Source organism: Hydra vulgaris, chromosome 11 (genome assembly GCF_038396675.1).
Source record: "Hydra vulgaris chromosome 11, alternate assembly HydraT2T_AEP".
In the NCBI taxonomy this organism is placed as follows: domain Eukaryota; kingdom Metazoa; phylum Cnidaria; class Hydrozoa; order Anthoathecata; family Hydridae; genus Hydra; species Hydra vulgaris.
The window spans coordinates 50,838,539-50,855,000 of record NC_088930.1 but is presented as its reverse complement, the minus strand read 5'-3'; the positions used below and the strand labels follow the sequence as shown (position 1 = coordinate 50,855,000).

General features: G+C 25.4%; 1 protein-coding gene across 9 annotated transcripts in view; it reads right to left on the bottom strand.

The window, feature by feature from the left end:
- The window catches only part of LOC100198854 (rho GTPase-activating protein 21), a 45,897-nt gene that overhangs the window by 17,950 nt on the left and 11,485 nt on the right, over nucleotides 1-16,462 (bottom strand). The window contains exons 2-9 of one of the 9 annotated variants that reach the window (XM_065809119.1): nucleotides 11,793-11,927; nucleotides 7,563-7,630; nucleotides 7,158-7,317; nucleotides 4,788-4,866; nucleotides 1,947-2,001; nucleotides 674-1,726; nucleotides 523-582; nucleotides 253-306 (exon numbers count right to left, since the gene is read on the bottom strand). In XM_065809119.1, the coding sequence (XP_065665191.1) occupies nucleotides 253-306; nucleotides 523-582; nucleotides 674-1,726; nucleotides 1,947-2,001; nucleotides 4,788-4,866; nucleotides 7,158-7,176 (1,320 nt within the window). In that variant the 5' untranslated portion in view covers nucleotides 7,177-7,317; nucleotides 7,563-7,630; nucleotides 11,793-11,927. Of the gene's footprint in view, nucleotides 1-252; nucleotides 307-522; nucleotides 583-673; nucleotides 1,727-1,946; nucleotides 2,002-2,125; nucleotides 2,287-2,714; nucleotides 2,792-3,972; nucleotides 4,112-4,787; nucleotides 4,867-7,157; nucleotides 7,318-7,562; nucleotides 7,631-11,792; nucleotides 11,928-16,462 lie in introns of those variants that run through there. The other 8 variants (XM_065809118.1, XM_065809120.1, XM_065809115.1 and 5 more) reach the window with 8 other exon arrangements.

The window sequence follows — 16,462 nt, the reverse complement described above, 5'->3', positions numbered from 1 at the left end:
AATTAACTAAATAATTAATTAAATAAATAATGTGGTCTAACTAACTAAAATAAATAATGTGGTCTAATTAACTAAACTTTACCTTTGAGTTATCAAATTAGAAAAATCAAATAAGAATGATTTTAATAGATAGTAAAACAAATGTTTTTTGAGTAACATATACAGTGGCATTTGAAGAAATTAAAAGTTAAACAAAAATATGTTTGAAACTGCAACTTCTCTAACTTTCTACATTCTTTTACCTGTACTTACTTTTTTGTCAATAGACTTTTCCAGTTTTCTATTTAATGGACCTTCCTTGATAACCTATAAAAAATGACTTTAGACGTCTTTATAAAAAAACCATTTAACAAGTATCAGTTCGAAAAAAAGTTTTTTTTTAACTTTTTTTGAAACTGATTTTATTTAAAAAAAAATTAATTTATCATTTTAAAATCAAACAAATTAAATATAATACTTAAACTACAAATACAACAATACACTTAAATACAAAACTACTTTTCAATAAAAAAAAATTCATACCAAACTGGCTTCATCGTCAGGAGGTTTTTGTGAATGTCCTTGAGATTTATTACTGTTTGTCTGTAAATAAAAGTAAAAAACTTTCAGATAAGTTTAAAAATTAAAGTATATCAGCATCAAAAAATCAAAATCAAATTATAAAAACACTAACATCGCTGTCTTCGCCATCAGCATCACTATTCCCTTTTCTACTTATTTCTTTATCTTTCAATTGTAAATATGAAGCCCGTCTGTCCTCCCAGTTATTTAATTCTTGTTCATTCTCAGAATGAACATCAGAGTCATCTTCATCAGAATTCTCAACTGAAGAAGTTGATTGTTTTCTTATACCTATCATTGTAGAGTGTTTTTGACTAGATGCAATATTTTCATCAAATTTAGGGGTTATAATAATAGTATTTTCTTCTCCTAAAGTAAGACTTTCACTTTGTTTACAATCGGAACTTTCAATCAATGTAGCTTGATAGTTTTTAGTAGTAAGCCTAATAGTTAAAGCTTCTTTTTCTAATGAATCTGAAAGCTGTGATTTTGAATCATTTTGACGCATACTTTTATACTCTTCAGAATCTAAATAAAAGCCTATATTATCATCATGTTGAAAATCTTCTCTTAAGACACTTGTAGCTGAGTACCTCCTTCCTAAGTTTACTGAATTCCTACCGGGAGCAAAAAGCTCTTTAATGTTACTTACAGCACCTGGTTTAGATACCCCTGAAATCATTTTAGGTGCCAACCGCAAGCCATAAGACTTTTTATAGACTTCACGTTTTAAAGCTTTGTTCAAAGTTTGAGGTGGAACACCTGAACCTAGATCATCATCTTTAATTTCATTGTTTTGAGGTTGACCAACTGAAAATCCTAAATTTTGATCTAATGTAGGTGATTGGTTTCCTAATTCAATACTATTAGAACTTTGTGTTAAAGGAAGGGAATCTGCCTTTCTTAGTGGAGTATGCATTCCTGATGAACCAATTGAACTAGATCTGCTAGAACGAGATTCCTGATTTAAAATGGGAGTTCCAGCTACAAAAGAAACACATGGATCATATTTTCTTTCATCCATAAAACTGTTATGTCTGGTCTCCATGCTTGCACTTTTTCTTGGTTGTATAGATGCAGCCCATTTGTTGACACTTGGTTGAGACATTTTTCGTAATTGTTGGCAATCAAAACTATACTCTTTGCTATCAAATTCTTGATAAATCTAAAAACATTTATAAAAACTTGACTACTTTTAACTATAATTATAATTTAAAAACACAGTACAAATTAGCATAAATAAATTCTTTAAGTTTTGTATTTATAATTTTTATTTTTAAAAACATTTTCAGTATTAATAAAAAATCATAAAGAACTTTTTTTTAATTAAAAAAAATTGAAGACAGAAAAACCAACTGAAATATAGAACATATGTAGAATATTACTGTGTATAGAATATCCTGACCATGAGGAATAACCCCAATTTTTAATTCTCCATCACTAAAGAAAGAAAAAAAATATATATTCATAAGTAAACAAATAAAAATGTGAAATATAAGGTAAAATATCTTGATTATCAAATATTAGTTTATAAAAAGTATCAGAATTTAAAAGATATATTTACAAGGAAGTAGAAATTTTATCCCTTAAGTCAACAATGGTCTTTCATTTTAAAATTCCCTACATTTTCATTCTATTTAAAAAGTTTCTAAACAATTATTTTTGTAACAATAGCTAGTCATAATGTAACAAAAACAATTTGTCATTTTATAAGTGATAAAAAACAAAACAAAAACAAATTGTCATATTGCATAAATTAAGGACTAATTAATAATATTGCAAGTAATAGCAAAGCAACTGGCTATATTGCAAGTAATAAAAAACAAAACAACTTTTTATATTAAAAATTACAGAAACAGATAAACTTGTTTTTTAAATTATAATAAATTGTTTTCGTTTTTTGAAACCTTTGTTTACAAAAAAAATATCAAATTTTTATAGAGGAAACATTTACATATTCAAAATAAGCTTTTCTTATAAAATGACTGTTAATAGCTGATAAGTATTTAAAAAATACACAACAGCTATATTATTTAGTCTGTTGGAACTTATTGTTGGATTCTTTTTTTTCTCTCAAAATAAATTAAAAAAAAACTATTATATTATAATACAACAAATATAATAAATACTAAAACAAATAAACAAATATTTACTTTTCTTAACTTCCAAAAACTTTTATAAAAAAGTCAACTCTATTAACTCTTAGATTAACGTCATGAAAATCAAAAGAAATTACGCTAAGCAAATTAAGATTGAATGAGAAGGAAACAAAGGATTAAGCATATATAAGTTTAAATATCTTTAAAAAAGATTTTATATTGCATGCTGTTTAAGATGCATAGTTTATATGATAAAATCACAAATTAAAATTAAGATATTATCCTTTAAAACTAACGCCATGTGTTACAACATTAAAAAAAAAATCCTTAAAAGAAAATCTTTATTGGATTGAATCTATTTCTTTATAAATGATGACAATTTGAAAGTAGTCATAACAACAATGATAGCATGTTGAGTGTAGAGCAATGATATGAAGGCAAATATATATAAGATTAAATACTGTTTTTTTTTAAATAAATATCATAAATACAATCAACATAAAAAAAGTTCAATTATAATAAATTAAAAACAGTTGCACAATATATTAAAAATTGTTTAAAAAGATAATTAAAAAATCATGTTTCCATAGAAAACCATCAATAAAAAAAAAAATTTACACTGCAAAGTTAAACTTTAACAACTACTAAATAATGAATTCAAAGGAATTATATATATATATATATATATATATATATATATATATATATATATATATATATATATATATATATATATATATATATATATATATATATATATATATATATATGTATGAATGTATGTATATATATATGAATGTGTATATATATGTATGCATATATAAAAGATATATACACACAGATATATATATATATATATATATATATATATATATATATATATATATATATATATATATATATATATATATATATATATATATATATATATATATATAAAAGATATATACACACAGATTCATCAGAAATCTGATTTCTGATGAATCTTTGTTGATGAAACACAGTGTCAAATGGAAAAAATGTTTGTTAAGTGATTTTCTACTAATATATATATATATATATGTATGTATATATAAAAAGATATACACACACAGATATATATACATATATATATATATATATATATATATATATATATATATATATATATATATAAATATATATATATATATATATATATATATATTTGAAATTTGAAGTAAATTAGAGTAAACTTTATGAAAACAATAAAACAGTAAAATATAATTAGTTATGGATCTGAAATACATTTATTTAAACAATGTTTTCATTATCAGACATTTGAAAGCCATACCTCAAATATTTTAAATAGAAGACAACCATGCATCATTTTAATATACATAACACATGGAATTTTTAACAGAAGATTTTTTATCTCTACATTAAATTTGTTATCCTTCTAAACATGATCTTAAAATACTTTAAAACAAAACTTAAAATTACAGTTTTTTATGCAAGATTAAACAGATTAATCTATTAATAAAACCTTTTATATAGAATTATAATGGCCAGCCTTTTAAATAATATCTAATAGATAAGAACTTACAATATCAAAAATATCACAAAATATATCACAAAAATATGTCTAATTGATTTGTAAGAATCTCAAAAATTTTATAAGGATTAAGACAATACACAAGTACTAGACATATCATGGGGCATTTTCAAGCTGAAACCATCATGGGAATGAATATATTAGCAATTGCAAAACCAAAAAAAAAATTAAAAAAAAAAGAAACATTTCAGTAACAGTTATATGACAATAAAAGTTTATAAACACAATAGTTAGATTTAAAAATCTTAATTTAAACCTTGATCATTAAGAATAAACTACGTATTGTTACATTTGTATTTGCAAACTTTTTAAGAGGTAATGATACTTTTATATTTTTTCAATACACAAGTTCCTCAGGATCTAAGACTTTGCTTACTTTGAGACAAATATTTTTATTGATGTTTATATAGGAACATATATAGAAAATTATAGGAACATAATCTAAAAATATTAAAAAAAAAAAAATAAACAATGATGATCAAAAACATTTTAACAATATAAAAATCTCACATTGTTCAGCTTTAAAAAATAAAAAAAGGTATTTTATTTCTCACCAGTTTTTTATTAATTCTACAACATCTTTGTAAGATTTGCCACCAACTAAATCTCCATTTACTGAAACTAAACGATCACCTGACAAAAATAATGTACAACTTACGCATTTTTTATACATATACTACTTCCCTTTTAAATTTTATCAAATGTGTTTATGGATGCATTATTATAACATTTTTTTATTTTTATTTTCAAGGCCAAAAAAAAGTAGCCAAGAAGTTAAGTTTTTTGTTTGTTCTTATAGCTTAGTGTTACTAAGTCAGAAGGTTTCAGAAAAAGTAGCCAAAAAAATTTAGAATTAAAAATAGAGAATCAAGCAAAGGAATTTGAAAAAAAATTTATACTATTATACTTTATCATACTATAATAAATTATATTAAATATATGTTAATTAATTACATATTAGTATTGTAGCCTACTCAGATTGTAGCTGGAAAATTTTCTGATTTTATCTTTTGGAGCTCTTTTTCTTCAGTAATTTTTAGTTTTTGTATCTTGCTAGTTATGTTAATTTTATTTTGTTATATGTAGACGTTTAACCTATTGTATCACTGATCTCAGATGGTGAAGGTGACAGGTCTAGGAGATTGTAGAAGAATAGGCTATGATCCTAAGATAATTGGCCCTCCCATACAAAAAAATCCTAGTTAAATGTTGTTTCACTCAGTTTTATCTGATGCACTAAAACATATATATCTAGTGTCTAAATGAAATAAATATGAAAGTAGAAACACTACTAAAAATTTTTTTTTTTCAATTTTTAACTCCCTGGAATAAATATTTTTTTAAGTAATTTATTACTGGAAACATCTAATAATATTTTAATCATTTACTTTGATGGTCAATATAATTACAATTGTAACTATTTCTTTCTTTTTCAAATCCTTGATGTTTCTACAATGTTTTTTTGTATTTAAAAAATGCCTCATACTTTACAACAACATCATTTTGCTCATACAATTCCATAGCCAGTTAAAACTACCATTAAAATTATTCATATGCAATTAATGTTCTTTATTATGTGATCGAATGAGAGTTTAAAAACGATTTTGTAAACAGTTTTTGTAAACATAAATTTGTCCAATAAGCGTGGACAAAGTAATATAAGTTGCTGATTTTTCCACAACTACAAATAACTTGCCAAATATAAACTTTTTTAGCAAGTTTTTCTAAAAGATTTTTAAGGAATGAAGGCTGTATCTTTTTTGATACTTTTGAAATAAAACTGACAAAATATGTTATTTGGCAAGAGGCTTGGGGTAATCTTAAAACTGCTAACAAGTTTACTAATTAGTTTTTAATCTGGAAAAATCCTCAATCATCAGATTTGCATTGAATGGATTTTGTTGAAAAAAATAACTGAATAATATAACTAATTGTGTAATCAAAAATGTATTTGCTATTAAAATGTAGATATTTTTAACATTTGCGCATTATATTTTGTCTAACATATTCTTCTTTTGTTATTTTTAGAGATATGTTTAATTTAATAGGAAAACTAAAAAATATTCTATTGAAATAACAATATGTTGCAAATGAAATACAAACACAATATAAAAAAAAAAATGTGTTAAGACTTTGTGTTACACAAAGTCACTTGTTACACAAAGTCACTGCAAGGAGAAACAAGTTAAGAGCACTACTTACAGTTTGATTTTTTCAATTTGAACCTTGAACCTTTTGTTTATGAGCTGAATGCTCTATCACTAGTCACTAGTCTACTGAGTGTTCTATCACTAGTTTACTAGTTCTACCACTAGTTTACTACCACATAAAGTTGGTTATAAATAAGTCAGTTTTAATGTGTAATAAGTAAGTTAATTTAAATATGTTATAAATAAGTTAATTTAAACAACAACTTTAACTCAACGCTTTTGAAAAAAATTATAAATAGAAAAATAAAACAAAACAAAAAACAACAGCTCATTTCAGATTATTTATTCAAGAACCTTCATTAAAATTGTTGCTCAAAATATGGGGTTTATCTTAGAGTTTTGTTGAAACTTAAAAAAAAAAAAGGTTGAAATTTGATTCACAGAACCATATTTAGTTTTACTTTAAGTAAGATTTAAGCCATCAAACAAAAAAAGAGAAGAACTTAATTTAACATTTTTCTTTGGCAATAGATTCAAGCAAGTTAAAATACAAAAGGCTCATATGGGGTTCCCATGAAATGTGAAGGGCCAGTATGCCCAGAACTGTAATAAAGTTATAAATGACAGAGATGAAATTTTTAAAATCATTTCCACTCAATTACTTCGATTATACCTGGCCTTGGCTAGTATGAGGCATAAAAAAAAAGACCAATAATACAAAAAAATAATGAAAGAAAAAAAAAGATATAATAATAAATCAAATCAAATAAAGACCTTGCTGCAGTTCAAGCATTTCTGCCCAACTTCCTTTTTCCACATCTTTGATAAAGAAAATATCCAGATTAGAGGATTTTGCAGCAGATAATAAGTTATCATCGGCATCATTTTCACCTAAACCTTGATCCAACCAAAAACTGTTGCGATTGAATCCCTACTTAATAGTATTTTATAAAAAATATTTTACATAAAAATACGTTTATTTTACATAACAATTACTTTAAAAAAAAATGTTTAAAAAAAATAGAGTCTTTTAAAATAATAACACAGGCCAACAAAAAATTTATTGCATAAATTTTGACACCTGTAGATAATTTTGATATGCTAAACTCAATCAGACATCATACTTTTATAGTAAGATTGTAAAAAAAATCATATAAAGATTAAAAGAAAGTTATTCACCCAGATTATCCAGATTATTATGATGAATGACAGGAAAATGGACAATGAAGGTTGATGATATCCACCACCTAAAAAGAACAGAAAACACAATGATTAGATGAATGTGTAATATATCAGATGGATGTTTAATATGGCACTAAATAATACAAGGCAATAATAAGATCGGGAATAGACATCATAGGGATAGGGTTTGAAAGAAAATTATGGTAGTTTGGACATGTGTAAAGATGCAGATGATTATCAACTCTTTCACAGAAGAGGCATACAACCAAACATTTTATGACCTATAATTTATATGATATTTTATATGGCATATAATATTTTGTTTTAACTTCTTGGTCATGCACTTTGTTTTGATAATTTGCATGTTTCAAAAATGCGCTGAAAAAAAAACTTAAATTAAGAGAGAATTATAAATAAACAAGCCAATAACTAAAAAGAGAATAATGAATGATAAAACAAATAAAAGATAAACTAATAAAAAGTTTAATTTATTTTGTTTCTTTAGTTTTTATTTCTCTTTTCAGTTTATGGTTTGTTTATTTTTAATTTTAGTTCACTTTGGTTTTTTCAACACATTTTTTAAACAAGCTTGCAAAGAGTGATGGCCAAGTTCTCAAAACAAAATATTATAATTGTGGTCATATAGGGCTTACGACTGCACACCTTTTACGAGAAGGCCTGCAACATTGAGAAATTTAGCAGTTTCAGAAAAAAAGGAAAAGGTAGAAATTTGGAAATTTTTTGGAAAGGTAGAAAACTTGGAAAGAAGACTTTACAGATAACGTTATAAAGCTTCAATTGAGAATGAAATGCTTATGGTTGTGTATGTTGGAAAAATACATTATAAGAAAAGTTTACCCTGTGCAACCTTGGAAACAAAGATATTGAAACCATGACAATAATTATACATAAATATCATTCATCAAAGTCTCAAAGTTTTTATAAATTTATTAAAAAAAAATAATTAAACTTTAGGTTTGAAAAGGACAATATAGTTTACTCATAAATACTCAATAAGAAACTTTTGCTTGTAGTTCTTTCATTTGTAAACTTTTTCTGAATCATCTCAATTTTAAAAGTAGTCTACCATCATGTGTTTATTTCTTGGTACAAACAGTTAATTAATACAAACAAATAGATTTTACTTTCATTACATAGTTATAAATAACTATTTAATGAAAGCAAGCATAAGTTACATAATCTAGTTGTATGCATAATATATAAAGTTAAACACCATTTTAAATCATGGTAAGTATCATTATTGTGACAAAGCTAAAAACATTGATATTATGTAAAAAAAGATACTCGAGACTTCACTTTTAACTATTGTCAAACAACTTCTATTCCACTGGATTATATACGAAAATACCTAAATGTGATAGGAAACCTAAAATATCATGACAAAACAAGAGACCAAAAGGGTTTGTCTCTTGTTCTGAAGCAAAAAACTTTTGCTCAACTGTCAAGAAGGCTCTTTTACTTTAATTGAGAGGCTAATAGTTCCATTGATTGCTTAGATAGTCCCAAATCACACATGAAGTTTTCAAGTTCTATCTGACTAAAACACAAAAAGAACTTTAAATGTTTAGCATTAGGGGTGAGGTCTTTCTTCAGCTTTTTAGTTTATGTATTAATTCTTCAGTTTTGACAAAAAACCTTTACTTCTGAGAAAAAAAAACCTTCAAAAATTCGAACTGGAATCCTTTAAGAATGTTGAATTATTCAAATAGTAAGAATGCTGGAATAAGCGAATTTTTGCTTCTTTATTTTGACAATACTAATAGTTTCAACAACACAAAAAAAAAAAAAAAAAAAAGCTAGAAATGCAGTTTATCAGTTCTGAACTCTAAAAAGTAACCCCCTTTTTTTTCCTTTCATCTATCTCACTATCTCAAAGGTTCTCTTCACAAATATGTCATGCAATAGGTGGAGCCCACTTTTCTCAAAATCACCAAGTTAAATTTTTTTTTTATACAAAATTAGTTACCACAGAAATAGCAGAAGTCATATGCTCATTCTATTATATCTGTGTAGGTTTGAAGAAGCCCTCATATTATATATTTTACCTAAAAAAAATAATTATTTAATAATAATGCATATGAATTGATTTTACAAATTAATTATTGCAAAAAACCCAAAAGCATGCAAAAAAAAAAACGTTTTTTGTTGACCTGTGTAAATTATAATAAATCATTTATAATATAAACTAAATTAAATATTCTAGGTAGTCTAAAAATTACTATAAATTTGTTGCTTTTTTAACAATATAAATAGTAGATATACTTATAAAATATCATAAACTCTTAATTATGAGTTAGAGAAAATAAATTATTGAAAAATAAATCAGTTATATTTGTTGAACTTGAATAATCTTTATTACACTGTGATCTCCTGAGACATTTTAGTAATGGTAACTGTTAACTGTAATTTTTATTGAATCATTATTGTTGGCAAAGTGTTGTAAAGTAATTTTTAAAATTAAAACTAATGCTAACTTAAACTTTTGAACATTTTTATAAAAATAGATTCAACCTATAATATAGCCTATAACAAGGGAAGGCGATGGTGGGAGGTAATAGTCATCAGAATATTTCCCTCTAGACTAAAGATCCTCCGTTAAAATGTCTTTTATTTTTTAAAGTAAAAAATAATAATCTATAATGAACAAAAAGGGTAATAACTTTTTAGAAGAAATGTTGTTAAAAAACTAAAATTGTGTACGTGAAAAAAGCGCTCTTAAAAAAATTTGATCTTTACTGAAATTTAATTTGTAGTTGAACTTTTCCAGAAGGGTGAAACTGCCAATTTCCAAAAGCTTTTTTAAATTTTAAAACCAATTTAGTTAATTCTATCACCAAGATAAAACCCTTTGTTTCAATAGTTAAAAACAATTAGCTATAGGATGCAGAAATATCCTAGATGGCTGCACTTAAAAGGATAACTTTTAGATAATCTATCTAACTTTTACCCAAACTTATTAAAGAATATAAGAACTAAATTGTTAAAATGTGGCAACATGTCATTTTGTCAGACAAAGCACAAGTTAAGCAGCTTGCAGCACACAAAATCACTGTGTGCTGCAAGCTACTTGGGAAAATCTAATTAACATTCTTAACTCATGGCTGAGCCTGCGATCTAATTAATATTCTTACCTCATGACATGGCTGCCCTAATTTAAACCCCATAAAAAACTTTAGGGTAAAACCAAAAGCAGAAGCTTTTAAACAGAACCCAACCTCACTAGTAGATGAGAAAAGCATAATGAAAGTGTGGTGTTAAACAATACCTGAATATTGTCTCTTGTTTCTCAATGCCACAAAGAATAAAACAAAACAAAGTACTAAAACATGTTTTACAATGTGAGTTCTTTATTTTTTTTATGTTTATGTATGCTGTTCATCTAATTAATACGCTTTTAAGTAATAAATGTGTACACTATACAGTGTAAAAAATACCAGTCAGTAGGCCCACAGGGTGACCAGACAATCCAGTTATTACTTACAAAAAAATGAGTAATAATAAAACTATATTTTGAACTATAAAATTTTATTCTTTGTAATTATTTTAAAACCTTTAAAAAGCATTTAAAGTTGTTATACACTACCTTGTTATATATAACTTTACGGAGCCTAATAAAAAGAACCCAATATAAATTAATTAGACATGATCGCAATTTAAAATGTTTTTTAAACCAATGTAGTTGCATTTTGAAACACTTTTTGAAAAACTTTCTTTTAATTCAAAATATGAGTGCATCAATTTTCATAATGTTTGTTGTATTTTGTATCATGTTAATTATTAATAATGCTCAACCTTTATTATAATTATAATTAATTTTTATAAAGGTTAAACATTAATGATGCATCTGGAAATTTTTTTCTAGAAAAAGAGGTCATTGTATTTTAAATTAAAAACATTTCAATTAGTTTGAACTGATTAAAGATCAAGTGGGCATAATTAAATTTTATTTCATTTTTTTTTAATTTAAATAATTTATTTTGAATTAAACAGTTTCTAATTAGTGATATTTAACTAGTCTGGTATATTAATTAACTTTTTCAGTTTTTTCTACTGCAATTTAGAAAAGCTGCCAATAAGAATTAAAATACTGATTATCATAGCAACAACTTAAGTATGATATAAGCAATATTTTCACTGCTAAAGATTGTTTTTAAATAATCTTCAAAATATATAACATATACCAAAATAAATCTAAAAATGACTCACTTTTGAAGAAGGGCTGTCAAATACTGGGGTTTCCACCTCAAAATATCGTAATGAAAAACCAAAACCATTTTTTCCACGCTTTAAAGTTAATGTTTTCGGACCATTCCATTGTTTTGCTGATTCAAAATATTGATTCTAGAGAACAAAGAAGAAAAAAATATTTGTAAGCATACCTTTTTTGAAAAACCTAAATTGAAAAAAGAAATAGTTTTAAAAAGAAACCTATTGAAATGATATTTCAGCACTTTTTTCGAAACTGCAACAAAAGGAATAATTTTGAAAATATTTGCCAAAGCCCACTATTCTCAGGTCATGAAATCTTGTATCTCATCTCAAAAATTAGGCTCTCGTGACTTCTGGAGAATCTTTAATAGTCCTGTTTTCCAGCCTGCTGGAAAGCGGCATCTGTTATCCCTATCTTCAAAAATTCTGGAAAGCGATCTGATTCGTCTAACTACCGCCACATTAGTCTTCTTCCTATCATAAGCAAGGTTTTTGAATCTTTAATTAACAAACACTTAATTTCTCATCTTGAATCTAATAACTTTCTGACCATCAATATGGATTTCAAGGCCATCGCTCTTATCATTTCAAAAAATTTTTATAAAGTTTGGCATGCTGGTCTTCTCCATAAGCTTTTTTATGGTGTATCTGGCAACATCTTTAAGATTATTGAATCCTTCCTTTCAAATCGTAGTATAAAAGTAGTCTTTGATGGACAGTACTTTTCTTCTTATTCTGTAACTTCAAAGTTCTATCCTTAGCCCTATACTCTTTTTAATTTACATTAATGATCTTCTAGATATTCTCACATCTAAGGTGGCATTGTTTGTTGATGATACTACCATTTATTCTTGTCGTGATAAGAAACCAACACTCTCTGATTGAAAGGAGGGGGCATCTGAACTTGAAAAGGATCTCACTTCTGCTACAGCATGGGGCTCATAGTGGCTGGTGAACTTCAATACAGATAAAACTCAACTTTTTTCAGCCAATTGTTATCCAATAAGTTAGATCTTCCTATATTTATGAACGGTGATGTACTTGATGAGTCATCTACTCTTCATCTTCTAGGATTAACTGTTACTTCTGATCTTTCTTTGAACCATATATCCAATCAGTTGTAAAATTAGCATCTGCTAATGTTGGATCTCTTTATCAAGCTCGACACTTTTTTACTTCGGATTCTATTCTCTATCTCTATAAATCTCAAATCTGTCCTTGTATGGAATACCGTTGCCATATCTAGGGCGGATCTTCTAATGATCAATCCGTCAATCGTTATCTTGTTCTACAATCTTCATCTTTTCTCTTCCAGTAACTTCCAACTTTAATTAGTGGTTGCTTGCAGCCTTGTTGGAAGCGAAGATGTTTAAAAAAGCCACTTAAGAAGGATGTAAGCATTGTGGCTTAAAGGCTTACAGTGAAGTGTTCATACACTGACAGGCTAAAATACGAACAAGTACAATGGAGTGTTCATACATTGACTGACAAAAATAGGACAGGCATTGTGGAGTGTACATGTAAGTACAAATGGTTTGGGTTGGGCAGGCAATCAAAAAGAAAAATTTAAAATAACTATTAAAAGCCTACTGCTCGACTTAAATTAAGAACATATTATTCTTTATTTTGAATTGTGCTTGCACAGTTGCAGTTCATAAAAATTAGCCTTTTCGAAAACATTTTTCCTTTTTCACTTTTGAAGCCATTCTTTTTATTGCATTTTGAAATAATTCCATCTCACTAGGTTTCGAAACTACTCAGATTATGATACTTTTGAATTTATTTCATAGTTTAGAACTTATTCTTGATTACCCTTTTTTTAAATTATTCCTTTTTGTGATTTCAAAACAAGTACTGCTACCCAAAAATATAGATAAAGTATATATAGAAATTATATATAAGTTAAAAAAATACTCTTCGCTTAAAACATTTTTGTTCAAAGAATAAAAAAAGTTAAAAAATTAAAAAGTTTGCAAATAAAATCATTAAAACAAATAGTATTAGAAACTTTAAATTTATTAAAAAAAAAGAAGGAAGAAATATGCACAAAAAAAAAAAATGATTTTTAAAGATTTGTGAAAATTTCATGATAAAATAAATATATTATAATACTTTTATGGGTTAATAATGCCATGTGGCATTTGAACAGATTTTTAGTCATTTTTATTTCAATTATTATTAAAAAACAACTTTTAGCATTCAAGTAGTTATAGCATCAATTAATGCTGCATCCTGTGTTTTTTTGCATATTTCATTTTTCTAAATAGAAAATGAGATCAAAGAATTGTTTGTTTATTGAGGTTGTTTGAAAATATGAAATTCTAAAAGATTATTTTGTATATTTATTTTTGTATAATTGTTTTTGCAATTTTCTTAATCATTTAACTCTGAAACATATATAAACATACATAACAAGAAACATATGGAAAACATATGGAAAACGAGAAACAAGAGAACTTTAACAGTGATATTTAGTTTGCTTTTAAAAAAAAGTCATAAAATGAAAAAATAGTTATTTTTTAAAGCATTAGCTGAAATTCTGCATTCATGTACTTATAAATGTAGATTTAGATCAGTATTAGCTTTCTTTTTTTTTTGCCATACGGTGTTTTCAGAAAAAGAAAAAATAATGAAAAGAAAGATTGGAGGGCTTCAGTGCATCATCAACTGACTAAATAGGGAGTACATGCAAAGAGCGCCACTACAGAGACTAAGGGTTTGGGTTGGGGCAGCATTCGTTTTTTCATTAATCTTTGCTTTTCTTCTTTTTCTAAAAAAATTAAAGCTATAATCTCAACAATTGGGACATACAACTGTAACCTTGCCAAACGTCTTTCTTATTTATTGTTTTCACATATACTTAAACAATTGTGCACTTTAGACTCATTCAATTTTATTGAAGAATTAAAGCTGATTATTGTAATTAACAAATATATTGTTTCATATGATGGTAAAGATTTATATACAAACATTATACTTAAAGAAGCAATTAACATATCAAAAGATTTATTCCTTTAAAGTAAAAATTACTATTTTTATTATTATTTTATTATTGTTAAAAAAAAAAATAATATGATTATAATAATGGGTTACCCTTTAGTGCCCATCTTAGCTAATCATCTTAGCAAATATTTTCTTCAGATTTTATGAGCTAACATGGGTTAAAGTTTGTTCCTGCTCTGTACTAATTAAAATATCTAATTTCTTTTCAACATTTTGTTTATCATATAAAATTGTATACATTGTTTGATTGATCATACATATAAAACTAATAGTACTTGACTGGGATTTGATAAAGACAAAGAATTCATCATTTGTTTTATAAAATATTAAATTTCCACAAAAAGTTATTGCCTCTAAAATTAACTCATATATTGATTAAAAAAAAAAATGAACTTATTGGTTAATAAATCAAATATGAGATATTTCAAGTTTCAGTTCATTCTAATTATAGAATTTACTCAAATTATACAAAAATTAAAATAATTTTTCATAATTATTGTTTTTAATAAAAAAAATTTTACTGATAAAATACACAATAATTTTTTTTAATTTTAGGGTGATCATGTTTTAAAAAGACAAATTTGATAAATTAGTTGGTCAGTAATCTTCGACTGGGCTAAAAAGAATCAAAAACAATTTTTTTTTAAACATCAAAAATATTAGGATAAAAGTTCATAGTAAGTAAACTCTTTTTCAAAAAACTGGCAGTAATTTAAAAAAAATACTTTTTTTGTTAGCCAGGTTAGGGTTTTATGGTCCTGATGCATGGCCTGAGTAACTCTATAGGCCTCGGCGGAAAGCAAAAGCTTAAAGCTTTAGCTGACACTTTCCTAAAATGGATTACGGGAGCAATTTATGGCTTTTGCAAAAGTATAATTTATTCGTATAAAAAAATAATTTGAATGAAAAAGACAAAGTTTGAGTTTCAGATTGAGATTTCTTGCTTACAAAATGCAATTGATTTTTTTTTTGCGTAACAATTTTTTTGTAGCGCTTGAGATGTTAACTATACTTGCTAACAGCTTGTCAACTTTATAATATAAGTTATTTTATACTGCAGGTCATGTTTTAATGTGTAAAATGCCCTTTAATATAAGCAGTAAGCCATTTCAGTCAATCCACTTTTTACAATTTTTTATTATTTAAATAAGTTTAAAGATGTCGTTTAAGTGGTAAAATAAGAGAAGTATTTAACTTTATAAAAACAACTTATTAAGTTTTAATGACAAATATATAAAAACGTTTGAATGACAATTACATTTGATAACAAAAATAATTACTGAATTTAGAAAAATAAAAAACAAACAAAAAAAATTATTGGCTAAAAAAAAGTACACCTTAAATTTTATATTAGCGCCACTTTTGATATTTTAATTTTTATATTTTTGTTTGTTTTGTTATAATAATTGATTTTATCAACAAAACAAAAAAAAAAAAGATAAAAAAGTTATTACAAACTTTATATGAATCATATAAAGAGTTTATTCTTTTATAATTAAATAAAAAACTTTTCAAACTTTCATAATAATATTTGGAGTTTAGATTCTCAATTATATTTATTCTTTATTCTTTATCAAGAATAAATATAATTGATATAACATTATCAATTGTATTTATCAAATTATATTATTTAAGTGTAAACATATTTGATAACGATATCTAAA